This window comes from Verticillium nonalfalfae (assembly GCF_003724135.2).
Source record: "Verticillium nonalfalfae strain VnAa140/NRRL 66861 chromosome Unknown scaffold_61, whole genome shotgun sequence".
NCBI lineage: Eukaryota > Fungi > Ascomycota > Sordariomycetes > Glomerellales > Plectosphaerellaceae > Verticillium > Verticillium nonalfalfae.
The window spans coordinates 60,468-86,458 of record NW_021167286.1 but is presented as its reverse complement, the minus strand read 5'-3'; the positions used below and the strand labels follow the sequence as shown (position 1 = coordinate 86,458).

The 25,991-nt window shown below is 57.6% G+C and overlaps 8 protein-coding genes across 8 annotated transcripts; 4 read left to right on the top strand and 4 right to left on the bottom strand.

Annotated features, from left to right (window-relative positions):
• Window positions 1-641: 641 nt before the first annotated feature.
• Window positions 642-2,085, bottom strand: D7B24_007603 (uncharacterized protein; the record flags this gene model as incomplete). The annotated part of the gene is made up of 2 exons (XM_028641711.1): window positions 642-1,599; window positions 2,045-2,085. The coding sequence occupies 2 exons, from the start codon at window positions 2,083-2,085 to the stop codon at window positions 642-644; spliced, it is 999 nt and encodes a 332-aa protein (XP_028494378.1).
• Window positions 2,086-3,465: 1,380 nt separating this feature from the next.
• D7B24_007602 (uncharacterized protein) lies at window positions 3,466-4,337 on the bottom strand (the record flags this gene model as incomplete). The annotated part of the gene is made up of 2 exons (XM_028641710.1): window positions 3,466-4,112; window positions 4,169-4,337. The coding sequence occupies 2 exons, from the start codon at window positions 4,335-4,337 to the stop codon at window positions 3,466-3,468; spliced, it is 816 nt and encodes a 271-aa protein (XP_028494377.1).
• Window positions 4,338-10,694: 6,357 nt separating this feature from the next.
• Window positions 10,695-11,599, top strand: D7B24_007601 (uncharacterized protein; the record flags this gene model as incomplete). The annotated part of the gene is made up of 2 exons (XM_028641709.1): window positions 10,695-11,094; window positions 11,163-11,599. 2 exons carry the CDS (start codon window positions 10,695-10,697, stop codon window positions 11,597-11,599), a joined length of 837 nt encoding a protein of 278 aa, XP_028494376.1.
• A 952-nt stretch (window positions 11,600-12,551) lies between these two features.
• D7B24_007600 (uncharacterized protein) lies at window positions 12,552-14,032 on the top strand (the record flags this gene model as incomplete). The annotated part of the gene is made up of 3 exons (XM_028641708.1): window positions 12,552-13,403; window positions 13,460-13,762; window positions 13,832-14,032. The coding sequence occupies 3 exons, from the start codon at window positions 12,552-12,554 to the stop codon at window positions 14,030-14,032; spliced, it is 1,356 nt and encodes a 451-aa protein (XP_028494375.1).
• Window positions 14,033-14,485: 453 nt separating this feature from the next.
• On the bottom strand, window positions 14,486-15,370 carry D7B24_007599 (uncharacterized protein; the record flags this gene model as incomplete). Its single annotated transcript, XM_028641707.1, has 1 exon — window positions 14,486-15,370. The coding sequence occupies one exon, from the start codon at window positions 15,368-15,370 to the stop codon at window positions 14,486-14,488; it is 885 nt and encodes a 294-aa protein (XP_028494374.1).
• Window positions 15,371-16,160: 790 nt separating this feature from the next.
• On the bottom strand, window positions 16,161-19,088 carry D7B24_007598 (uncharacterized protein; the record flags this gene model as incomplete). The annotated part of the gene is made up of 5 exons (XM_028641706.1): window positions 16,161-16,907; window positions 16,964-17,230; window positions 17,290-18,367; window positions 18,442-18,458; window positions 18,636-19,088. 5 exons carry the CDS (start codon window positions 19,086-19,088, stop codon window positions 16,161-16,163), a joined length of 2,562 nt encoding a protein of 853 aa, XP_028494373.1.
• Window positions 19,089-19,556: 468 nt separating this feature from the next.
• On the top strand, window positions 19,557-21,464 carry BFR2 (rRNA-processing protein bfr2; the record flags this gene model as incomplete). The annotated part of the gene is made up of 3 exons (XM_028641705.1): window positions 19,557-19,605; window positions 19,661-19,766; window positions 19,835-21,464. 3 exons carry the CDS (start codon window positions 19,557-19,559, stop codon window positions 21,462-21,464), a joined length of 1,785 nt encoding a protein of 594 aa, XP_028494372.1.
• Window positions 21,465-23,446: 1,982 nt separating this feature from the next.
• D7B24_007596 (t3pks protein) lies at window positions 23,447-24,907 on the top strand (the record flags this gene model as incomplete). Its single annotated transcript, XM_028641704.1, has 3 exons — window positions 23,447-23,577; window positions 23,660-24,287; window positions 24,362-24,907. The coding sequence occupies 3 exons, from the start codon at window positions 23,447-23,449 to the stop codon at window positions 24,905-24,907; spliced, it is 1,305 nt and encodes a 434-aa protein (XP_028494371.1).
• Between the last annotated feature and the right edge of the window lie 1,084 nt (window positions 24,908-25,991).

Below are 25,991 nucleotides of genomic sequence, written 5' to 3'. Positions count from 1 at the left end.
GCCATGCTGCCCTCGACGCGAGGGATGAGGGTGCACTAGGATGGAGTCTGGGCTTGACGCTGCGTGTCGGGTGCCAGGTTGGGAATTTCAGGCTGGGAATTGAATGATGGTCATCAGATGAGGGCCATAGTTTGAAGTCGGGCATAATGAAGCCCCTCACTGGCAGCTGACGGCGGACACAGCGAGGTGGGGAAAGGGAAAGTGTGCATTCATCGCCCCACAGCATCGATCGCTCTTGCCATTCAGTGCGTGCGAGTCATGCTCCTCCTCCTCCTCCTGCCTCCTACTGCCTCTGTCTCCTGCTGCCTCTGTCTCTTGCCCGTCGCCAGCCTGTCTCCTGCTCCTCCTCCTCTTGCCCCCTACTGTCTCTGCCTCAGCCGCCTGCCTGTCTAGTGCCTGTCTCCTGCCTGTGCCTTGTGCCTGTCTCCTGCCTGTGCCTTGTGCCTCTACCTCCTGCCTCGGGGTGTAGAGGTGACTCGACAGCTCAGCCACGCAATGTGGGCATGCTGCATATAACTCCCTACATATCTATGAATATCTATACCTACCTAGGTCCCTCCCAACCTACTCACCTAGGAACCTAAGAACCTAAGGTAGCCAGGTAGTAGGGAGCATCATGGCTGCTCATGCTTCAACTTCATCTATTTCACCTCGGCGTACGCCTGCAGCCCGTCGTGCAACCGCCCAAAGATGCCGCCATGCCACGCCCGCACCTGCTGCCACTCCTCTGCCGGCAGCGTCACGTCGAACATGCGCAGCCAGGCGCCGACGATAAAGTCAGCGTAGCTCGCGCGCGCCCCCAGCAGAAACGGCCCGCCCGCGTCGCGCCCGTAGAGCACCGCCAGCGGGGCGAGCGTCGCCTCGAACGACGCGAGCATGCGCACCCTGTCGTCGCCGCGCAGCGCGAAATCCTCCCACGACGTCATGTACGGCCGCGCGCGGTCGACAAAGATGGCCTTGGTCGCCGCCTCGTTGGCCGGGTCAAACGGGAACCCGACCGTCGTGAGCTGCGTGTACGCCGTGAAGGCGCCGTCGACGTGGACGTTGAACGTCGCGTACGCCGGGCACGGGCTGTCGCGCACGGCCGACAGCGGCACGAGCAGGCCTTCGGCCGGGTCGAAGGTGTAGTCGAGCGGCTGCTCGGGGAAGAGGTCGCCCTCGCCTGCTGAAGGGTACGTCTGCTGCAGGTAGACGGCTATGTCGAGCGAGTCGCCGAGCGTCGTGCCCGTCGACGCGTCCTCGATGATGGGCAGCGTGAAGAAGTCGCTGCCGTCGGCGAACTTGCGTGTCGGCGCCACCTTGAGCGTCGTCCGCAGGTCGACAATGTCGGGTAGCGCCACCCACTTGGTCGTGTGCGCCAGCGCCTTGAAGTTGAGCGCGAATCGCGTCTTCCAGGGGTTCGGCGAGCAGCAGTTCTTCGCCGCCGGCGGGCGCAGGGCGATGTCGTAGAACGTGATGGGCGTGGACATTGTGTGTTGCCGGTGATGGTGGTGGTGCTCCTGATCAGTATGTGATCTGCTGCTGCTGCTGACGTTGTCGAGCAGTATGTGATCTCTTGGCAAGCTGATGTTGTCGTTGGGGAAGAGAATGGCGTAATACCTTCACTCGCTGTGTGCGTGGCCTATTGCTTATTTATGTCGCCTCCTCCCCCTCTCCTCCATCGAAACGTCCTGACCGGCCTGCCCCGCACTTGTAGGGCAGGCAGAAGCAATGCTTCCAGTGCACGCCGCGCCTTCTCGACTCCACATCGTGTCTGACGGCTCGAGACCTCTGTGAAGCGGTGCATCGTTGTGCATTGGACTCTGCATGCACAGCTTGGGCAGCGTCCTCGAGCCATATCTTGAACCGCCGAAACGCGTACACGTATCCACTCTGTACCTACCAGCACAGCTCGTGTGGGTCGTGGCGCAGCGTGAGGCACAACCTTGCAGAGCGCTTTTCAAGGCTCGCTAGCCTGCTGAGGTGTACATGGTAACACTGGCTTGCTTGCGATTGGCAGTTTGAGTTGCCTGCAAATACTTGCTGTGAAGTGAGGGGTGCTTACGTGCAGATGGGCATGCACGTGGGCGGCTCAGCCTGCGCCATATCGAGTTAGTCTTGGCTCGGCCTTGACTTCCAAGCGCATTGCTCAGGCACATTGCCCCAGGAGGTCGTACCTCAAGACCAGAGCCCTCATAACACGATACATCGTGATGAACATGGGGGGGGATGGCATGAAGCAGGGCTGAACGTGGTCTGCCTGAAAGCTCTCTCCTGAGCAATGTGAAGTGTTGGTTTGTTGACCCGATGCGGTGAACTCCTGGCAGCAAATACCTTTCCCACGTGAGGGCTGAAGAGCAAGAATATCGACACAATATTCTAAACTTACGGCTGCAACTATTGGAATAGCTATCGACTTGGCGACGAGAGGCGGACCTCCATCCTTGTTTAACATCGAGTTCGATAAAGGAAGTCTTCCCTTGCGCAAAGTAAAATCTGTCACGAGACATATCTCATAGAGAGTTTGAGGATCTTCCAGCAATGCTAATAGCTCAGCGACTTGGCGTGAAGACAACCCAACGCATGCCGCCGCGCTGACATTCCCAGACCTTCATAAAAGTGGTGGGCTCGAAAGCACCTGACACATCCTGCCATTCATCTGATGAGTAGAGACGAAACGGTCATAGTATAGGCGGTTCATCAGTTGAATATAGATTGTTGTTCAGGCGTCGCACTTTCGACACGAACCTATCTGCTACCTCAGATTATGGTCCGCCATCGCAAGCGAACATTGTTACAGGCTCAGCCTCAGCACTCCGAGGACTGATATCGTGCTGTAGACGCGAGCCTGGAGAGTATGACGAAAATGTTTTGCACAGCTCTGAAGCGTTCGACATCCTCATTTCCGATCTTAGCTCCAGTGTTAATGCGTGGGTTCGGGCAGAGTGTAGAGCTCTCCCAAACGTGGTCGGCAGGCAATAGAATATAGGTAGGGGATTGGAATACATCTGAAATCTGACCCTCCGCAGTCCTGACCTACCGATATATACCTGGGTACGTTCTCGTAGGCCTCAGCTCTTCATCAGCCATCCTATTCGTTGGCTCCACAGGGCTAACTAACATTCAGGCACCCCAGAGGTTCAATCCATCGTCATCCTGCGATGCAATACGATATTCACCGCAAGCACCGCTTGGCATGCTCTACAAGATCAACTTTGAGGCACAGTAATAGATCGAGAAAACAAAATCATGTCTCTATTCAGCGTCAGTAATATGATTCGCTGCTGTCCTGCTCCTAACACCACTCCCCTGCGCCTCTACCTCTACCTCTACACCCACCCACCGCCAGCGCTATGGACACAAAATGCTCGCACCAATGTTCGTGGTAAGCAAAAAAAGAAAAAGAAAAGTATATACATGGAAGGCCAAACGTGGCGGCCAGGACCAGAAGATCAAGAACCAAGAGAAGAACGCAGCCGTCGACCCTTACTCGTTGATGCGGTGCTGCCAGACCTCCTGCTCGGCGCGCGCGCTGTACGTGCTGGCGCCGAGAAGCGCCTGCATCTGCGTGACGCCGGCGAACATGGTCTGGCGGGCGACGAACCAGCGGATGCCCTCGTGGCAGGGGGGGCTCGTGAGAGAGCCCTGGTAGGTCCAGAACTCGTTGAAGTGGGCGACGCCGTCGAGGGCGAGGTTGAGGTTGAGCGTGGCCTCGACCTCCGTGCCCGTCTCGCTGAAACCGATCATGGGCGGCAGCTGCGTGAAGAAGGCGTCGTCCTCGGTGCCGGGGTCGACGCGGAAGGCGAGCACGGCGGCCTCGTGGCCCGCGGCGTCGACGTGCACAAAGTGGATCTCCGACTTGGAGCGGCGCCCGCTGACCGTGTGGTCGGCCGGCGAGTGGATGTGCCAGCCGACCATGTAGACCGTCTTGTTGTCGTACGTGAAGGACGGGTTGCCCGTGTAGACGCCTTCGGGGTGCGTGATGGTGAAGGCCGGCCCGTAGCCCCAGTTGAAGAAATTGCCCGTCACGTTGGTCGGGTAGTTGAACTTCGGCCGGTGGTTGAGAGACAGGCCGTTGCTGAGGCTCAGCGCGATGGGTGATTGCTGCGTGCCGGTCTGGCAGAGGGTGTAGTCTGGGTGAGCATGTTAGTATCGGAGCTGGCCATCTCTGAGAAGGGAGTTCGCATACTTTCGTTGATGCGGCCCCAGTTGAAGGATGCCTCGTAGGCCCAGTCGGTAGGCGGCGGCGGCGCACCCTCCTGACGCTTCATGACGCCCATGGGCACGCTGTTCTCATGGCCGGGACAGGCCAACACGGTCGAGGCAGCAGCCAAGGCGCCGAGGATCGAGAACTTCATGGTGGAGGAGTACGAAGTTACTTGCGGGGTGTGAAGTGAGACAAAAAAGTTATGGTCTTGAGACGCTGATCGGATGTTTCAAAGCTGAGATGTGATGGAGATGGGTGAAGACTGGTGTGCCGAGCGAGACTGTTGCAGGTCAGTAGAGCGAGGATCGTCGCTCGTCTTATAGTATCGTCATCGTGGGCAAAGATGAGGTGCCATCACGACGCGGGGCCCCTTGTCCTTCATCTCCATTGCCTGCCGTGTGAGCGAAATGGGGAGCAGCGACAAACGTCACGCACGAGGCGGTCGCGCGCGCGCAACACGACTTGTCAGTCTTGGCAGCATAAACTCCACCCCTGGGCGATCTGTGGACTTGTGCCCTTAGCTCCTCATCCCATGTTACAGGCAAAGAGCAGCATGGACGACGGAGCTTCAGCACAGCGCTCTCTACGATCCCCGCCGACCCGGCAGATTCCATGGTGGTCTGCCAGTCAATCCAATCTGCAATGCCCAACATCGCGGACCCCGGACAACGGGCACCACAGAGTACCTAGCGCGTGAGCTGTGCGGTCCTGAACCCTCGGGTTCTTCGAGTAAAAAGGCTGTGGGGGAGCCAATAGCACATGGTCTCGGCACCTGTCAGTCCAGGGGCATCCTTGGATCATCGGTCTAGGACACGACTAGCGGGGCGGCAGTCTAGGGGGCAGTGTCGCGGGAATGAGCTCACTTTGAGTCCGTCCACTATCGCAGGGTCTTGGCGCTTGTGTTCTCTGCACTGCCCCTCGTTCGTTTTGTTCCTGTGGCCTTGGCTTTGAGCGGTGCTCAAGTGTTGCCAGGCGACTTGAGCCTCCATTTTCCCCTCACACTTGTGGCCGACTCGAGATGATTGCGTCTTGGCACCAATGCCATGCCAAGAGGCCTTCATTGTTGATTTCTTGCTGCCTGGACCCCGGCAGATGATTGTACGCCCGCTGTGCTTGTCGCTTGCTGCGACGGGCCCGGGATTGAGGCAAGGAGAAAGGCTCTCTGGCTGTATGCCTGGTCTTGGCGACACTGCTGCTGACGACGACGACGACTATGACACCTAGATCACTACTTGTCGGATCTTCCGTCGGCAGCTGCAATGATGCCAGCCTTTGACCGACAGAGTGCCCAATTGACGGAATGCCCCTAGGTTAGTTTGTCGCGCACATTTCCGTCCCCAAGCACAGACTGGCCCTCGAGTGCAAACGACCAATCGCAAACATGTCGCGCTGGGTTGCCCTAAATTTCGCAGAGCTTGAAACGAACCAAGGCCTAGATACGCTCATTACAGATAGAGTGGACGAACTGATTAGGGCTTCAGCTCCCGTTGTTTTGGGAAGAGGCACGGTTCTGTGAATCTTCTATCTTTGGGCCACCCCTGACTCGTCGTCATGCGTATATCCCCGACGGAGGTGGAGGAATTGTCATCTGCCTTCATCAATTTAGCTTTTCGGGGCCTCTTTTTGCAATGCTGATTGATCTGCGCCTCAATGGAGCTGCGAAAGCAAGCTGCCCACGTGTGGTTCTTTTTCAACCACCGTACCGACATTTGCGTACTCGTGTCCCTTGCCAAGGGATGCATGGTCTTTTTTTCTTTGCACGTGGGCAAGCATGCCAGTCTCTGTGCGGGCGTTCTCAACGCTCTACTAACATTGAGACTAGGCTTGTGCTTAGCCGACTCTAAGCCTATTGCTCACTTCCGACTTACAAATCCGAGGTTCGGCGAGGGTTGGCCGAAACCCCGGTGCGAAAGAGTCTGACGATGTCGACTTCAACCGCGACTGCGACCGCAGCAGGTGGAGGCAAGCTAGGGGTGAGCCTTTCGCCCGAGACGGAATCGTTGGATCCGGTACCAAAGTTTCGACAAAAATGACAAATTGGCTTTTGCTAAATTGAAGGTGACTCGCTATGGCATGATCCTGACGTAGGTAGGGAGGCACAATTTGGGGACCCCGTAATGAGATTAGGTAGTCGAGATACAGTTCAAGATAAGGCTCACTTACCAACTGTCGCATTCTTCGAAGACTTCATAAGCTCGTATGCAATAGCCACTGTGTACCACGAGGCATGAAGCCTCTCAGGGCCTTTGGTGGGCAGACCGTTCACTCTGCAGCTTCGTCTGCACACTTCCCAGGAGGCAAAGCTCAATTGGAGAGACCGCAGTGAGAGACTGCGGTGTCGTTAGAAGAGGTCGAAGAGATGTCCCCATTTAGTTCGGTCCAAACGCGAAATCCTGAGAGGAATATGCCATAGCATCAGTGCTTTCATATACTCCGTTCGGCATCGCTTGCGGCATTCAAATATGAATCATTCCTAGACCTTGTTGTGAATATACTTATGCAGCAGGTCGTATCTCTTGTCGTATTGCCTCCGCCCAATATGCTTTGGCTGGCCTTCGACAATGTCTACGTACCGGTTTGACACAGTCCCTTGCATGCTTGTGTGTCGCTTCATTGGATTCAATTGACAATTATATGGTGTTAGTTCGGCCGCTCCGCCGAATCCTTGGCATCATGAAGATTGTCCAAAAGAAGAATATTCTCACGAGAAACGATACTTGCCGTCTTCGCGTTCGCTTAGCCAAGAAACCGCTTCTCAGTCAGGCGAGACAGGTGTTGCGCGTCATGGCACTGCGCCTCATTAAGCCTCTCCTTGCTCAAATGCTGAAGTTTCAACATGGTTACCGAAAGCCGGATGAAAAGGCAATGCAAATACAAGACATGTCAATGAACTGAGATCTGAAGTGAAAAGCTGACTGGTGATGGGAGGCAAATGGTTTAAGAGTCGTATTCCGATGACATGATAGGAGCCCATGACAAACCTCAAGGCGACCGCAAGGCGGACTGCAGAAAAGGTCATCCGTGAGAGGCGAACACTATCGATCGAGGTCTCCGAGCATCCGAAAACGCTGCAGACGATGGCTGCAACTGTAAGGTTCAGAGCTTGGGTATACCTCTGCGCTCGACCCAGTGGCTGACGGCGGAGTCGACGCTGAGAGGTATCTCCTCATCCTGCTGGCATTGTTGTGAAGACACACCGGTAGATGCTGAGACGAGCGGGCCACGCAGGCGAGCCGAGATGCCGAAGCCAGATGCCGTACTGCGAGGTGAATCAGTATCCATACAACTCGGAAAAAGTGATGTGCATGGAAGTTTTGCTGCCGCGAAGCTGGGAATGATCGGTGCACGCGATACTGTGCATCGGACTCTTCTAGAATAGTCATTGATCCGGTTGGCGTCGGTTTCCTTTGGTACTCTGCTGGCTACGAAAGTTTCACAAATTTGGCTTGTAGGCCAATTGCCGCATCCATTCGGCCGACGTCGTAGGAGCAAGCACATCGATAAAAATCCTTTCACATGCTGGTTGTAGAAGGACAAGCTGGCGGGAGGCTGAGTGACGAAGATCGTCTCCCAATCCATCTTTATCTGGGGTTCCACGGGGGCTTCGGCTTCCATACAAAACCTCCGGCCAGACATACTCCGAAAACCTTAATTTGCATCCGGATGACATTTCTTTCCTGATACAGAACCAAGAGAGGGCCGGGGGGAGCAATCTATTTCCTGCAGATCCGGTAACAGATTTCATCTGCAGCGTGAAGGCGGAGTTGGTTTCGGAGGCTCCGACGGTCCCCAGGGCTTGTCATCGCTTCCCACGAGGATAGTTTTCAATCAACAGCGCATGTATCCTCATCAATTACCCCTACTGATCGAACCTCACATACCTCCTTCTGCGCGCTGGTAAACAGGTCACATCATGAGAGGTGACGGAAACCGCAAATCCACTTCTCAACGGCATGTTCAAAACTCCGTCGATCTGCAGTCGTCAAAAAACCTAAAGCACTTTAAGCTCGAGTCCAATGCTCGAACATGCATGATGATGCGCTCACGGCCAATGTCGCACCCCATCGAATAAGGAAGGTCCGTGTCTCGGGGTTGCATTCGAAAAGTGAAAGACGGCCTCGGCCGGGATATTTTACCCAAGACAAGTTAGTGCGGTTGGCACACAGGCTTGAGGACCCGGGGAACCGGGGCGCCGAGACTCCCGGAGACCCCGGTCTCTTCGGGGTCGTCGGGGCATGGTTTGTAGATCTGCTGCCCTGCAGCGGCAGCGGGCCGGAGGGTACGGCCTAGAAGGGTATGGCTCCTTTGTTCATTGGCAGCCGAGGGGCGAATTCAAGGTATTGTGGGTATATGGGATGTTGTACCCTTAGTACACTTAATGGTTATGGCTGGCACATGGTTACTGGGCACATGTCCTGTAACATGAGCAAGGTCTAGATGCAAGATGTGGGTGAAGACTGGTGGGCCAGAACAGAGTGTCGAAACCCTGGATTGGTGGGCTTGCGCATCTTGAACGGGCGTTTATCGTACAAATGGTGCCACACCATACAGTCGGCTCTTCACATCGCTTGATCTCAAGTGTGAAGGTCAGGAGGCCTCTGTCACTCAAAGATCAGTGTCGATCCGTAGTGGGCGCCACAGCAAGGACATCTCAACGGAACAATTACCGTCGAGAAACAGCTCAATTCAAAGCCCTCGGCGCCGAGCTATCCAATATATCTCGGCCGATGAGAAGAACTTGCCTGAAGGATTGCCCAGAACATACATAGACAAATCGAAGGATTCATGGCTTGAGACTACCGACGAGCATAGAGCTCGTGGGGAAACATTAGGCTACCAGCCCCATGTCCACGTTCACCCGTCCGGAACGTGCCCTCGCGCCACGTTGCCACCAGCCCACCATCACCAAGAACCAGCTAGGTGCCGAGCGAGCTGCACAGCATCAGCCCAGCCCCCATCAAGGCCCTCGCCGCCAAGTTGGGTTCTGTTGGCCCCTCGTAAGCAAGGGAGTCCAGCCGCTCGGCGGCCCGCCGTAGCCCATGTTCCCAGCACGGCGGGCGTCCCGAAGGTGGATATCTAGGGTTCATAGTGGTACTCCTCCCTGGGAGGGGTGGTGAGGGCTCGATCACGACGGACACGATCGGAACGGGCGAGATCGGCAGAAATCACCTGGTAAAGGGTGGATAGGCAGCTGGGCGAGGCGCCAGGGCTGAAGGGCGTGTAGCGATGCAAAATGGCAGGTTCCAGTCCTCGGCTAGACGGAAGATCGGATGGACAAGTTTCTGTAGCATGCTGCGATTGCATTGCTTCTTTCGACTCTGCAGGTATATGCATGACTCTGTCAGTTCACACTACTTGGCGCCCGCCTATGTGTCAGTCAGCAATTACACGATGTCAACATGTGTGAGTGCCAAGAGGTTCAGGTAGCGACAACAATTTTCAACTGAGCCATCGCCATGTAGATCATGGGCCTCGAATCCTGGGAGGCGTTCGTACCCTGGCCCGAAACAGTCAAAGTGTGATGGGAAGGAAAGAAAAGGCGAGTGAGGATAAAGCCTCGGCGGACGCAAGGCACATGGTTGTGCCCCCTCCACACAGCGGTCCTGCAAGCCACATTCTGCAAGCGTCAGACCCAAGACTCCAACGTTCCACCCTTCGCTAAGGTCATTCGGCCCAATATGGCGTCCGCTCCGGAGGGGTGACCGGACCGCCGAATGTCGGACATGGACAAACGGCACCAAGAGCGGATCAGATAATCTGTCTTGGCGAGGCTAGTCCGGATGACCAGACCAGATTAGGCACGCGTGGCGCCAACCCACTCACAAGCCGGCGGAACTCATACATACAACACGAGGCGCGCCTTGTACAGGGTTCCCTGGTAAGGAAGGTGGTTTTCACAATCTGATAACTCTGTCGAGCGGGTAATTTTCACGCTCACCTTTGCCGACACGAGGACGAAGAAGGGGTGGGGTGGGGGGAACTCAGAAACCCACCATTCTTGGTAGGCCGCTTGGCGGGCTCTTCGTTCGACAGGGCTCTGCCGCTGGGCTACCTTGGTCGCCGCACTCCGCGATGGCGCACCCGCTTGTGCTCGCCCTGTTCCATAGTGGCGTTCTTCAGTCCCGGCGGTTGCGCCCAGACCAAAACCCAGACCAAGACCAGCAGGAAGAAGCGAGGGAGGGTACGATGAGCAACGGCCAAGGAGGAAGTCGTGGCGAGAAAGGAGGGGTCTGGCTTGCTTCCCTTGCTCGAGGTGAAAGATTCGGATCAGACGGGAGGCGGATGTGCGGAGCTGAAGGAGGCGGTTAGGTTGAGGTTGACGGTATTTAGTCGTCTACCCACCCGCATGGTAGAGGTTGAGACACCGTCGGACGAACTCCTCTTCAGCTGAGACCCTACACGCATACCCAACCCATCGCCTTGCCGATCACCTCGCATTCCACCCACATCGCAGTCGCACCACAAAAAGATACCTCACTGTCAGCGAGCGTTCCACAGCCAGCCCACCATGAGCTACGCCATCCTCCCCGCGTTGATCCCCGACATCGAGAAGGTGTACGATGCCTACTTCTCGGCCTTCAAGGGCGACCTGATGGGTGACATTATGGTCAAGCTTCTGTTCCCCGGCGGCGTCGAGGGCGAGGAGTTCCGCAAGGCCCACTCTGCTGGCACCCTGGCGTGGTGGCACCAGAGCAAGGTGCAGTACACATACAAGTGCGTCGACACGGAGACTGGTGAGATTGTCGGCATGGCACTTGGCGACATCTACCTGAACGAGAGGACCGAGGAAGAGAGGGCCTTCCAGGGCGTGGGCTGGCTTGAGGGCGAGCAGCGTGAGAAGGCCGAGGCCGTGCTGAAGCCTCTGCACGATGCGCGTGAGAAGCTGTTTGGTGGACGCAAGTATGTCTGTAAGTCATCATTCTTCCTCCCTTTTCCTGTCACCCGTCACGGTGAATGTCGATGCTGACAGCTGCAGATGTCCATGTGATTGCGATCGACCCCAAGTTCCAGGGCCGCAAGGCGGGCGCGCTGTGGTGCCAGTGGGGCATGCAGCTGAGCGACAGCCTCGGCCTGCCTCTGTACTTCGAGGCCTCGCCCTCGACCTACAAGCTGTACGAGAAGATGGGCTACGAGACGCTCGAGGACAAGATTGTGCACAAGGCGGCCGTCTTTGGCACGCCCAACGACATTGAGGTGCCCCTCATGGTCAAGATGCCCCTGGCGGCGGCAGGCCTCACCTTCAAGGAGTGGCGCGCAGCGGACTACCCTTCTTTCAGCGACGTGCGGAAGGCCAAGGCGGCGGCGGCGGCGGCTGCTCTTGTTGCCCCTGTCGTCGTTGCTGCTGCGGCTGCAGACAAGACCGAGGTCAAGGTGACCGAGGTGGCGGTCGAGGTGAAGGAGGTCGTCGCTTAGGCGAAGAGGCGGGTGGATAAGGCGGAGCGTGTAGCTGACTCGATGATTCCCACGGCGTATGAAGTAATTAATGTCATGATGTTCTACCACCCCTGTAAGCCCTGTGCAGATGAGGTTTTCGTCATAACAAGCTTCGAAGTTGCATGACACCGATGATCGCCTGCCGGACGATCCGATGCCTTAGCTTTTCACTGCCAATATCACACCTTGAAAGACACCTTCGTCGACTCATCGGAGAGCGGTCGTTTTACCATGGCCTCGGCTTGACGCGGGCATCCTGGAGGGCCTAGCTTCGGCCGAGGGGCCAACGCACAGGCGCCTCAGCTGGAGACGAAGAGCAAGAAAAAAAAAACCGCGCGAAAATCACGCGAGGATTGACAGAAAGAGCAAGACGAGAAGGGGTGGGAGGGGGGCCTTGGATGCACTAGGGTGGAAAAAGGCAGAGGGAAAAAAAGGCTTCCAGGGGTGGTCGTCTGCGAAGTTCGGCGAGCAGACCAATGGCAGTGGACCCTGTCAGAAGCCAATTCCCGGGTGGGGTGGCACTGCATTGTGTGGCTTTGATCTAGCCATCTAATCTGATCATCTGATAAGCATCTGATAAGTCCAACCTGGCTGGGGACCAGGGGAGGGGGACCCTCCTTCCCCTGCCCCTCCGGCTCTCGGGTGCGCCTGCCTCGCGAGCTCATAGCTTGCCTAGCTCCTGCCTGTCAATTCTGTGTCGCTGCTGCTGTTGTATCCCGTCTTTAGCTATAGCTATTACCGAGTGCTCCTGCTTTTCTGGGCAAACAGCCGACTGAGCATATTTTTTTTTCTTTCTCCTTTTGGTTGTGACCTTTACTTCCACACCTGCGATCATCCTTGGCGAGATCATCCATTCCTTGACCACATTTTCACCACCCATCGCCCTATCTCTTGACCAAGTGACATCTCCCGTGTCACCTCACTCCACACCATGGCTGCCGTCACCAGCGTCAAGAAGGGCGTCCTGTTCCTTCGCCTCGTCTATATCGCCATCGCCGCCCTCCTCGAACATCAGAAGCGCACGTGGGCCGCTGGCCGTCTTCAGAACCCTTCGACCTCCGCTAAAGATGTCGAGAATGATGCCGAACCCGAGAACATCGTCATTGTTGGGGCCTCCTTTGCCGGCTACCACGCTGCCCGTCTCATCGCCACCAGCCTCCCCCTCAACGGCCGCTACCGCATTGTCATAATTGAGCCCAAGCACCACTACCAGTTCACTTGGACTCTGCCCCGTTTCTGCGTCGTCGAGGGCCACGAGGACAAGACGTTCATTCCCCTGGGTCCCTACATCCCCGCCCCGGCCAAAGAGTTCGTTCGCTGGGTCCACGGCACCGCCGCCAGCATCAACCGCCAGACTGTCACCATTGAGGAGACGGGCGAGACCATCCCCTACAGCTACCTCGTCATTGCTACCGGCGCTGGCGTCGGTCTCACGCTGCCCTCGCGCGTCGGTGCCGTTGGCAAGAAGGAGGGCGCGCAGCTCCTGCGTGACATGCAACAGCGCATCAAGGCTTCCAAGAACCTCGTCGTCGTCGGAGGTGGCGCCGCCGGTGTCGAGCTCGCTACCGACGCGAAGCAGCTCTACCCCGAAAAGAAGGTCACGCTTGTGCACTCGCGCAGTGCCGTCATGCACCGTTTCGGCCCCGAGCTGCAGATCGCATCGCTCAAGGCTATGCAGGAGATGGGCATCGACGTCCTGCTGGAGGAGCGGACTGAGAGCGAGGATGTCAGTTCCGGGTTCGTGACGCTTCGTTCCGGAAAGAAAGTCGCGTGCGATTTCTGTGTGAGTGTTCCTGAGTTTCTGCTTGGTCTGTTCGCAGTTTCTGACCTTGCCCCCAGGTCAGCGCCGTCGGCCAGAAGCCTTCGTCGGGTCTGCTCAAGGACCTGGCCCCCAACGCCATCACCCCCTCCGGCCACATCCGCGTCAAGCCGACAATGCAGATTGACGACGACGCCCTCCCCAACATCTACGCCTGCGGTGACGTTATTGAGTTTGGCGTCAAGAACGCCAACGCCCGCGCAGCCATGAAGCAGGCCATGTATGCAGCAGACAACGTGACGCTCGCTCTCCGCGGCCAGCCGCCCAAGCACAAGTACAAGGTCAACTTTATGGACGGCGTCATTAAGCTGACCCTCGGTCTCGTACGTCATTAAAGAACAGAATAGAGTTTTCTGCTATGGTTTTGGAAAGCACGGCTGACATGAGGACAGGACAAATCTATCACACATTTTGGCGACGGCAAGACCGAGCTTCTTTTCCACAAGCAGGAGACGGATGAGACCCTCATGGTGGCAGATGTTTGGCGATTTATGGGCGCCACACCGTACGAGGACGACGATGACAAGAGCAAGCCCGCGGGGGCCGAGTCGACAGCCGACAAGACGAGAGAGATCACGAATGACCTCCCTTAGGTGGGGAGATGTTTCGAGCGTCGTTTTAGCATGATATTGACTAGACTTAATGGCTGGCAGCCGCAATATTTACTTGAGTGCACCTAGAGACGTTTGATTGTACGAGGGTGCAAGGGAAATACACCCATCATTTTCAGAACACGGCCGTTCAAGAATCATTGCCCTATGTGGATTCAGCGACATGCTCCCGTGGCCATTTAATATTTCAACCCATGTTTGGACAAGACCGCTAATATCAAAAGCACATGGCCTTCCATATGACAGCTCCTAATCTCACAATATGTATTCAACCCTACTTCCAATATGCACTACTCAGACTTACAGCGCTTGCAACGAAGTTGCCTGCCCATCCATTCCGTTGCATCCACCACGGCCGCTCCCCAACCCCTCGTGGCTCACCAAGCCTGACTAGGACGTCTCCCTATAGATTGACGCGCAGACGACGTGCAGCCCTCACAGGCCGAACCACCGCAGGTCAAGCCCGACATTGACAGGCACGGTGTGCCCCACCCCCTGCGCTGAGTAGCCGACAAGCTGGGTGCCGTCCCCGTACACAATCTGCGTGTACCCGCTCTGCGGTGTGTTGGTGTTGTTCCGCGTCAACGAAAGCCCCTTGACGGTAGCCCACTGCCGCAGCTGCTGGTCGAGGTTGGGGATGCGCACGAGCGTGTCGGCCGTGCCGTGCAGCGTCTGGAGGCGCGGGTACGCGCCCGCATACCCGGGGAACATGTTGCGCGCGCGCGCCGCCCACGCCTGGTCCGACAGGGCAATCTGGCCGTTGGCGCACGTCGGGTCGGCGCTGATGGGGCTGCTGCCGGGCGAGCCGGCGAGGCAGCCGGCGGCGACGCCCGAGTAGCACGACGCCGCGGCGACGAGGTCCGGGTACGCGGCGCTCATGACGTTGGTCATCATGCAGCCGGACGAGGTGCCCGTGACGAAGACGCGGGCGGCGTCGGCGCCGTACGCCGTCAGCACGTGGCGGATCATGTTGGCGAGGCCCGTGCTGTCGCCGCCGCCGTCGTGCGTCAGCGACGCTGGAGTGGCGACGTCCCAGCAGTTGAAGTCGCGCCGGGACGACGGGTAGATGACGATGTAGTTGCGCGACGAGGCCTGCGTCGTGTAGTCGGCTTGCCGGGCGTAGCCCTGGCCGCTGCCACCGCACCCGTGCAGTGCGAGGATGACGGCTGGCGACGGTCGGAGATTGGCAGGGACGTGGACTTGCATCGTCAAACCGGTGGGGTTGGACCCGAAGTTGTTGATGGTCTGCAGCTGCTGGGCGGCGGCGCAGGAGGCGGCGAGGAGCCCGGCGAGGCCGTGGACGAGGCTGAGGGCGTGCATATTATCACGGTGAAATAGAGGTCAGATAAGTATGGGTCGTGCTTAAAATGTCAGGATGAGAGCCTACAAGCTTCAGTCTCTGTTGAATCGTTCTCGAGACTCGTATCCTCTCATCACGATCGGTCCCATATTTATAGGGCTGGCATTCATCCCCAAACACATCCATCCCCGCACCTCGTGGATGATTTCTTTGAAATGACAAGGGGTTGTCCCGTGGGGAGTCGGGTGCCTCGGCTGCGCATCGCCCGGCGCATATCCTACCGTCTTGCCTGATGAAGTCGAGAGTTAGACCTCAAACGGCCAGGCGGCCCTTTTTCATGATTAACCAAATGGATCGCGGTCGGGGTCAGTGGTATTCTGGTGTTTTGCCAAAAATGTCGACTTGTTGGCAAAGAGAGGTGGCACATCGGCAGTAGGCCTCGGGAGTTGATTCATGTTGCATCGAGGCCGCCGAGGCGTTGAGATGTGCGGTCTTTGAAACGTAATTGGATCGTCTGGGTTGTTACCAGGCACCATGACACCCTCGTGCAGTTAGTCTATGGGATCTGCAGTGCAATCGGTACGACAGGAGTCGGGATTATTCTCCTTTCATGCCCTGCCAGCGAACGGCTGCCATGTGAAGATTGCGCTGTCCACTTCTTTGTGGTACACAGCTGCCCACTTTTGTCACGGAAATGGGAGCATGATGATGCAGAGACCAGTGTCGGCTTATGACTCGTCTGTTCGGGTTGAATCTGTTCATTGGGTATATGCTGGAGGCTGGATCTAGACACTACAGAGCGCGACGAGCTCAAAACATTTCTCTAAAGTGTTGGAACACGGTTGTCTCGCTGGGTGTGAAGATATTTGTCGGGGCGCCTCCGGAGCTGGGTGTCGATAAGCCAGCGCTCGGCGGACCGTTGTACCCTTGCTCGGGACCAGCAAATCCTTTGACAGCCACGTAGCCTTCGAAAATCCGGCTCATCTCGCTCTGAATTCGCGTGCCGTTATTGGGCGATTGCGCATGCTCCATGTGAGGGGTTGTCTGCTGCGTCTGGATCGGCGTCGTGGATGAAATTGACGGTCGGCCAAAAGGACTGATGGGCGTAGGACTCGTTGTCGAAAGTCGTCCTCCCGTGGCCAGACCAGCCATAGTCAGAGCTGCAGTGCTATGCGGGTCGTCCTCCTGGCTATGCCTGAGGCCAATGCGAGGAGCCACCTCCTTCAACGATCCAATCGTCCGCCAGAGACGCTTCGAAACCCAGCTCTTGGCCGACAAGTCCTTCACCAGCTCTAGCGCCATGTAGAACTCATCTCGGCAAGACGTGCTGAAGCGTACGGGGGCGTGGACTGACGCCAGAAACAGGACCGCTATCGCCGACGTGAGGAACTGGTGGTAAAAGACCTGCATTTTGCGGTACAGGTTGGTCGTATTGTTTAGGTGACTCAGGTAGCGGATCGTATCTTTGGCCAGATCAACGACTCGATGGGCCTGCGGAAGGTTGCCCATGATGCTGGTGGCACTGTGCAGGATTGGCGTGTATAGCCAAGTGCGGATCTGGGAGAGATGGGTCAGCAATCTTTGATGGCTTCATCACATCATGTGAGGCATACCTGATTGAGCCGGAGATATGTCCAAATACGAAGTCGTTGGAGATTATAGGATGGCGTTGTGGTCATCTGCTTCTCCTTATCCCAATTGCGCAGCTTGACCTCTTCGGGAACACGCTCGTACCACTGCAAGATCTCTTGATCGAGCTGCTCCATGTCGTGTTGCCTAAGCTCTCGTGCGAGAATAGGGCCAAAGTGGGCAACTTGCCGCCAGACTTTGGCACAGAGCCTGGAATATGTGATCATGGCAATGAGATATGGATACTCGTCCTGTCAGGAGTTACGTCAGTGAGTGGCCCGCAGAGCGTACTCGTGGGTCTTCAGCTTACCGGCATGGGGAGCTCAGGATCAATATCCTCATCCTGCACAACATATGGCAGGCCGGTACCAAAAGCCCAGCGGCGATCCAGCATGTATGCCGTCCAGAAGCTATTGAGAGCATTCTTTCTCTCCTCTTCGTTGTGGATCTTCATGAGCCCAGTCCTCTGATGAATCCCCCACTCTAGACACAACCTCGCAACCTGGCCCATGACACGCCAGGCTAGAATCTCGTCATTGGACAGGAATCGGTACCCGGCGAGCAGGGCTAGCAGAGGCAGGTTGGCAAAGTCGCAGCCGTCAACCATGAGCTTCCTGTTGACGATTGCCTCCATGCTGTCATAGAGGCGGACAGCTCTCTCACTGTGACCATGTTCCTCCACGACCAGCGCGCAGCACATGAGCATTTTCAGTTGCAAGGTCGGCGTGTCCTCGAAATCGAGCGTCTCGCCCTGCTGCTTAGCCAACTCGATCGCGGCACAGAGGTTCCGCGCGTGGTCCATGACGGTCTGGATTTTGACGACGGGGTACATGATGCCGACTTCCTCCTCGTGCAGGCGGCACAGGCGGATGATCTCATCACGACCGTACTCCCACAGTGGATCTGATCCAGCATTGGCCGATGGCACCCGCGGATTTGCATCTTCGGACGGCGCGTGATTGTCGTCTCCGTCTCCAATGCCTTTGTAGCCCATGTTGTGAATCGTATTGTTGGCGACATCGAGGCTAAAGGCCATGCTCGTGGGGCCTCTGAAGGAAGGAGGTCTGGCATGAGCAATATCAGGCCGGTGGCTGGAGAGCGAGCTTGCCGGTGAAGCAGCCATGGTGCTAGAGGGCAGAGGAAGAATCTTGTCGTTGATTGGTGCGAGTCGTAGAGTTTCCGTGCGGAGGGTGTTCATACTTTGGTAGAGATTCTCAACCTGCTCTTGGAGATGTGACATTTGGTCCGTCATCCGTCGGTACTCTTCCGAGTCCTTGAATGTGCTGGAGCAGCAGTTCGGCGCATAGAGACAGGCCAGATTGAGGTTGCCGCATCGTTGGCATGGTGTTTCTCCATTGCATTTGATCTTGCGCCGCTTGCATTCGTTGCTTCGGGGAAAGTTAGCAGGGGAAAGGGGGAACGGGTAGGGTACCATCAATGAAAGGAAATGGCTCGTCCTCACCAAGCAATGGAGATGTACTACATAACACAGGTCAGTCATCAAGTCAGGGTACTCAAGTAGGGTCTCGTCATTGTTCGTAACAGGACAGACAGGGCAAGGGGGTGGCGGGTGGTAACATGTTGTGAGGCAGGTTGTACAAGGTCATGATACAACATGAACCGGCAAGACGGAAACAAGGACGACACACGACTTACTCTATTCCGTTTGCTCCGCTGCTGCTTTCCTCCTACACCCTCGTCATCATCTGGCTTTCTCTTTGTACCAGCGGCAGGCGAAGCAAGACTGGCGACTTCGGACAGTCCCCCTCCCCCTGGTAGGTGGGCGGAATTGTCTCCGACGGACGCGGAAAGAGGTGAATGCGTCGAATGATTTGGGTGATTGTGTGGAGAAAAGGCTGGGCCGCCTGCGACGTTGGCCACGCTTGTGCCTGTGCCTGTGCCTGTGCCGCCGTGGCCTTGACGGTCTGCAGGCAAGGGGACGGGTGCCTGGGTCAGGTAGCGCAGGTCGCTGACCTGCGTCTCGATCTGCTCCATGGCATTCGGTCTCGCCGTTCTGCGACTGCGCGGCTGCGTCGGGATTGGGTCTTGAGGTGAGGCCCTAGGAGAACGCGAGACGAGAGAGTGACGGACAATAGCAGTGGCGCTCATCTTCCGCTGTGCCTCGAGCGCCAAACCACGTGACCGGAGAGATAAGAAGCCGAGGCTGTTTACATAATCGTCCGTAGGTCCAGCACAGAATGCTCCGTCCTGGGTTGTTCTGTGTCTGTCATTTGATTGATTTCTTCTGCTCTGGCCATTGACTACCAGCTCACTATGAGAGTGAAATTGACCGACTTGAGCTGACGACAGACGTACAAGTCTGATGCATCCCCTTAGGCCAGGCCTGTAATGTTTAAGAGCACGGTCCAGCGGAATGTCGACCGCGATGGAGCTGGCCCAAGCTTAACCGTTTCCTCTGGGTCTTAGGTAATCTCTCAATGCATCTCGTCGAGTTTCTGTGTCAAAGTGGGGTTGGATTTCTGCCGGGTTTCACCACCAAAAAGTTCAGTAGCATGAATTTTTGGGTCCAGTTCGAGTACTGCGAAGCTGCATACACCACCAGTACGCTCAGTCAAAATGGCCCGCCCAAAGCGATTCGAAGAGTTTGAGGAGAAGACTGTCAAGGGTATGGTCTCTACATGAAGTTTCTTCAATCTTGCGCGCCTAACAAACCCCTGCAGACTACGATCCTGAAGCCGACTCGGCTGGCGAGAACGACCTGAGCGGCAGCGGCAGCGAAGATGAGGGCGCAGATCTTGCCGGCACCGAACACTACCTCAACGTTGGGTATGTATCCTTGGCATCGTCCTCGATTATTCATTCTAGCATGGCGAGAAGCAGCTAACCCCCTCCAGCAAGAGCAAGCTCCGCCAGAAGGAAAATATCTCTCTCGGCCCCCAGTACCGTGGCTCCCGCGTCAGCCGTCAGGCCCTTGAGGAAAGCGACGAAGGCAGCGAAGACTTTGAGGATGCACAGGAAGACTTCGACTCTGACGCTGAGGAGTACGACGACCCCGAGACGGCTGATTTAGCCGTTGATCAGGCCCGGGCTGAAGAGGATGCCGAGATCAGTAGCGACGATGCGCTCGGTGACAGCGACGATGAAAAGCTCGACAAGTTTGTCTTCCGAGGCAGCTCGAAACCTCATGAGGGCAAGAATAAGAAAGACAGGAAGAAGAGGCCGACAGCGGCGGACTTCATCTCCGGCTCCGAAGACGAGGAAGGCGACGAACAAGATGACGACAGCGACGGCTCCGGCGGTGTCGACCTTATGGACGTCGAGGCCGAGGAGGAGTCTGGCGAGTCAGGCAGCGGCGACGAGGACGAGGACGACGAAGACGAAGAGGGCGACTCTGACCTCGACGGCTTTATCAACGACGATTCAGACCCCGAAGACGAGGACGAAGAGGATGAGGATGCCTCGGGCTCAGAAGACGATGACGAAGACGAAGACGACGAGGCCCCGAAACTGAAAAAGTCATCCCGCGCCGCCGATGCCCGTGCCGAGCAGCGCAAGCTCATGAACGAAGGGCAAAAGGCCCTCGTCGCCACCATTTCGGCCGCCGTCCAACAAGACGCCGCAAAGGGCCTCGCCGTTCGCCAGCAGCGCAAGACTTTTGACGGCCTGCTCAACATCCGCATCCGCCTGCAGAAAGCCCTTGTCGCGACCAACTCCTTTTCCGCTTTCGATGCCGTCGGCGACGACGAGGCGGAGCCGTACTCGGCCGCCGAGGAAGCCGCGCTCAAGCTCCTCGGCACACTTGATAGCGTCCGCGCCACGCTCGTCCCCAGCGCCTCGGCATCCTCGTCGTCTTCGACGCCCGACAAGAAGCGCAAGCGCGACACCTCGACTGAGGCGCTCTGGGCTGCTCTCCAGGAAACCGATGCCCGCGCCGCCAAGCACCGACGCAAGGTCCTCGACACGTGGTCCTCCAAGACGCGCAACGCGACCGTCGAGGTCAAGTCCCGTAACCTCATCTCATCGCAGCAGTCACTCGTCGCGTCCCTCGAGGACCAGCTCCTCAACTCGGACCGCCTGATCAAGCGCGCGCGCACACCACGCTCGTGCGCCCCCGTCCAGGTCGCCGCCAAAGTCAACGAGGACGCCTCGGTGTACGACGACGCGGACTTTTACCAGCTCCTGCTCAAGGAGCTCGTGGAGCAGAGGACATCCGACGAGACGGCCGCGCAGGCGAGCGGCGGCGCGCTGGCGACGGTCAGGTGGGCTGCCATGAAGGAGGCGAGGACGAAGAAGCACGTGGACAGGCGTGCGAGCAAGGGGAGGAAGATGCGGTTCAACATCCACGAGAAGCTGCAAAACTTTATGGCGCCAGAGGATCGACGGACGTGGGAGCAAGAAGCCATCGACCGGCTGTTCGGCACCCTGTTTGGACAGAGGATGGTGCTGGCCGAAGCCGAGGGTGGTGATGAGGAGATGGAAGATGGCAATGCGGAGGAGGAAGGGCTCAGGTTGTTCAGGAGCTAGGCCTCGGTGTAGTAGAACAATACCAGTCGTTTTGGGTTTCTCTCATTCTTCCGAGGCGCGCGCGTTCGGCGTGCTATCGTCGCAGGTGGTATATCTATGTGGTCAAAATCCAGCTTTGACACCTTTCGTTCCTGTGTTGCAGTCCTTGTCGTCGGCCACCAGCACAAGATTACAGTCCGACACTATCACAGAAGAGCAGACCCGACAAACAGCAGGCACAACCCCCCATGCACCCCTAGATGGACCACTGGCCCTCCAAGCGTCTTCTTTTGCTGCGCTTCTCTCCCTCCATCACCAGACGTCATCCTCACCCAGGCCCTCCAGCATGGCCACAGATGCCAAAACGCCAACGAAGCAGCAGCCCATCGCACAAGCCCCTCGACACTGGGACCCACGAGCACACCTATACAGAGCAAGGTTGTGCTCAACAACAGGCCGCCGAGCAACTGGCACACCAAGACAGCGGCCTCCGATGGGGATGCGATCTGAGTGTCAGGACGCAGGATGAACTGCCGGGCAGCCAGTGCTTCAACGGGGATATGGAGGAGGAAGGGCAACTTGGCAAGCAGCATGATCGGGCGGTCGTGTTCGGGTCGGGTGACACGCGCGGCCTGCGATAAGCGGGATCTCGAGAAAGAAAGGAGTGGTTATGGAAGGTGGCTTGTGGCTGAGTTTGTGAGTTGCGCTGCGCTTGTTCATAACGAGACGGTGATCGGCCACTGTAGGTGGACGCACTTCTGTCCCGGCGGGGTAAATTCAAAGCCGAATCGGGGGTTTCAGTAATTCTTGGGACGTTCAGGCGGTCGGTCTGCCTAGAGTTTGTTTTATTTTCCGTGTTCCACCGACACGGCATGTCAAGCTCGAGCTTCATCTTCTCGGCGTCGGCTGGCTCGAACCTGTGACACCTGTGACCGGAACCTTACTGTTCCTGCCCCTCACCTCGTCAGGTCATCAGCAGGAGCGGAAGAGGGGCTGCCAGCAACAGGGGGGCGTCCACCCAATCAGAATTACGAAATCCCATCGTCATCACTCTCCAGCGCCTGCAGGTGCCTGAGAGCTCTCGCCTGCCCTGACAGCTCGCTGACTGTGCACACCAGACCACCACCGCCACCACTCGCCGCCAGGTACCTTACCGAAAGGTCGACCCAGCAGGCGGCAATCATGATGCACCGCTTCCATCATCGTCGCCCACCCTGCCCTGCTTCTGCTTGGGATGGCCTCTAGTTCAGTACTGGCCTACCCTACCAGGTAGGTAGTAGTTAGGTAGGTACCTTAGTGAGGCCAATAGGCTAGGTAATCGGATACTGGAGCAATGAATCCGTCCGTACCCACCAAATATGGCCCCCTTGCCACGGTCGCAGTACGCCTGTCCATTGGTCGAGGAACTGACTCGGCGGCTGTCCGCCTTTTGTTGAGCTTCGAGTTGTCGTCGTCTTGCCCCTGAGGACCTTCTCCTGTCCTCCCTACCTGGAGGAGGCCCGGACGAAGCTTTGCGGCCGGGTCGTCGTGTTGCATAGCATCGTAATCAGTGGATAAACACGTTGACCGCCTTTTTTGCCGTCGCCAGTCTCTGCTCGCCCGTGTTTGCCTGCGCCGGATCCTAGTGCATCTCGTGGCCCCCAGTGATATCGACATCATCATCGCCATTCTCGATCTGCAAGCTATCGAAAAGCGCCAGCTTTTGCATGTGTGCCGTGCCACCCATCGCATTGTCTCACTGCTCGCTCCCTGTCACCGTTTCAGCTTTCCTTTTCTTTGGTCATCCATTTGACTTTGGACCAAGCATAGCTCCCACAAACATCGCCCGCCATCCCATTTTCGTGTTTCCTTTTTTTCCTTCTGAATCAAGACCGACCACCCTCAGACCGTGTTCTAGCTCTACACTCGAGCCTTCCTCGTAGCTCTCGACACCATCTGGAGCTACCCCTCCCCCACCTCCCCCTTCCGTCCCCTCGCTCCAGCGCACGACGACTCGCGCCGCAATGACCTCCCCAAACACCTTTGGCGACCTGGGCCTTTCCATTATCGGCGTGGGAACCCAGTACCCGCCTCATGCGCTGGACCAGAACTGTCTCGACGTCCTGGCTGCGCGATTCTACCCCGAATCACCAGCGTACGTACTCTTCCTGTCTGGGGATCCCCCCCCCCCCCACCACCCTGCTGCTGTCTCGCTGACTCGTGGCCGCCCGCCATAGTATGAAAAAGGTCCTCTCGATCAACCGCTTCACAGGAATTGACACGCGATCATCAATCGGAACACCAGACCACCCAATCGTCAACCGAAAGCAGGCCCCCTCCATCACGGATCTCCACGAAGTCTTCGTCAGCGAAGGCATTCCCCTCTCGGTGAGCGCCGGCCGCAAGGCCCTCGACGAGGCCGGCATCGACCCTGCCCAGATCACGCACATTGTCGCGACAACCTGCACGGACAGCGCAAACCCGGGGTTCGACCATTACGTCGCCAAGCAGCTCGGCATCACCCACAATGTCGAAAAGGTCCTCTTGCACGGCATCGGCTGCAGCGGCGGCCTTGCCACGCTGCGCACCGCCGCCAATTTGGCGCTGGGACACACGGCCCGCTGCAGGCCGGCGCGCGTCCTGTGCCTCGCCCTGGAAGTGAGCACGACCATGGTACGCAGCGAGATGGACAGCATCAACGAGTCACAGGAGACCAGGATAGGCATCGCCTTGTTCTCCGACTGCGGCAGTGCCGTGGTGCTGAGCAACGGAATCGGACCGCCGACGGAGCCTGTGTACGACCTGCTGGGCTGGGAGCACAGGATCATCCCCGACTCGGACAGGGATCTCGGCTTCGACGTCGACGTCTCAGGCAAGTTCACACGGGAGACTTTCTCTCGGCCAGCGCGCGATTGCTAACACGGAACGCAGGCTGGAAGGTGGTCCTGTCCCCTCGCGTCCCGACGCTCGCGTCGTCTGTCATGGCGCCAACGTTTGCAGATCTGCTGGCCTCCGTGCCGTCACTGCCAGCCGCGTACCGGAAAGCCGATGACTTTGACTGGGCCATGCACCCTGGCGGCGCCACCATTCTGACAGGCGCCGAGAAGGCCATGGGCATCACGTCCGAGCACATGCGCGCGAGCTACGACACCTACATCAACCACGGCAACTCGAGCTCGGCGACCATCTTCAGCGTTCTCGACCGCTTGCGGAGCAAAGATATGGACGCGCTGGCGCCGGGCGGGCGGGTCCGGGACTTTGTCGTCGGTTGCGCCTTCGGCCCGGGCATCACGGCAGAGATGTGCATGCTGAAGCGCAACCGGGGCGTGCAGGGTGTCACAGGCTTACTGACGCCACCGGAGACGGAGAGCGAAGGAGGCCGCAGCGATGTTGGGGACGAAATCGAAAGTCCGGTGGCGGCGGCACCGCAGGCGAATGGCGAGGCGTTTGTCGCAGAAGCATTAGAGCATCTAGACCTCGATTGAGCCCGCATTGTGCTTTACAAGGTCAAGTAGGCCGGCAAGGCGTTGGAGGTTTATTTTTCTTTTTTGGTCCTGTACTTATGTCAGAGCAACAGTCAGCATTTGTAGGGTGGGGATTTCTGCCAGGGAAGCAATGATGAAAGCGATGAAGAAAATGACACGACGGGGTCCTGTCCGTTGCTCCTCAGACTCTGCCGTCATGGCCATATGCCTCTGGGTAGCAGAGGCCAGCCGGCATGTCCCCCTTGGCGGGGGCGAATTTGCCCGCGGATGCCAGGCGGGAACTTCACGATGCGGCGGGCGCAGAGGCCAACGGCCAAAGATTCTCCGGAAAACGAGCCCCTCCAAACCCCAGAACCTGGGGTCGCGCCCCTTGATCAACCGAGGAAGCCCGAGACTCTGGACGCTGCCGCTGGTCGACATTGGACAAAACCGATCGCCCCGATGGCAGAGTCCCCGCCAGTTCGCTGACGATTGAAGGCTAGAAAGCCGCGTCCCGGCATACCGAAGTGCATGGTGGAAACCCGTCTTCCGCATCTTTCCGTCGTCCATCGGCAATGCCTTGGACCTAGAGCATGCGAGGATCGCCTCCCACGGTTTCGTTCGGGTGCTTCATTGGCCGAGATGCTGCTGTAGAGGGGCACCGCCGGCTCGATGCGGTAGCTGGGTGAGTTCTTGTTTGTCCATGTTGGCCCGTTCCTTGGGCCGTCGTCAGATCCGAAGCATCGCGACATTGACACGCGGGCGCCGAGCAACGTCTCGAATAGACCCCCCCCCCCCTCACCTCCCCTCCCTCTCTTTCCTCCCCAGGAGACGAGACACCCCCCCAAGCACTTCTATTTTTGCCCACCCTTTGTCATTCTGTTTCCCCCCTCTCTTGTCTGTGAGCTGTTTTTTTCGCTCTTCTGCTTCACTTGATTGTGTCAATGAAATCTCTCATCTCAACAGTCAGGTCTAAAAAGCCGCACTGCTCCGATAGACGGCACGGCACCGTGGGCAGGTCAGAGGGGGATGATGACACGGGTGGTGTCTACCGAGCAGTGGGAGCTCTGGCGAAGAGGGGCTTTCCTACCTAGGGGGGGCTGCC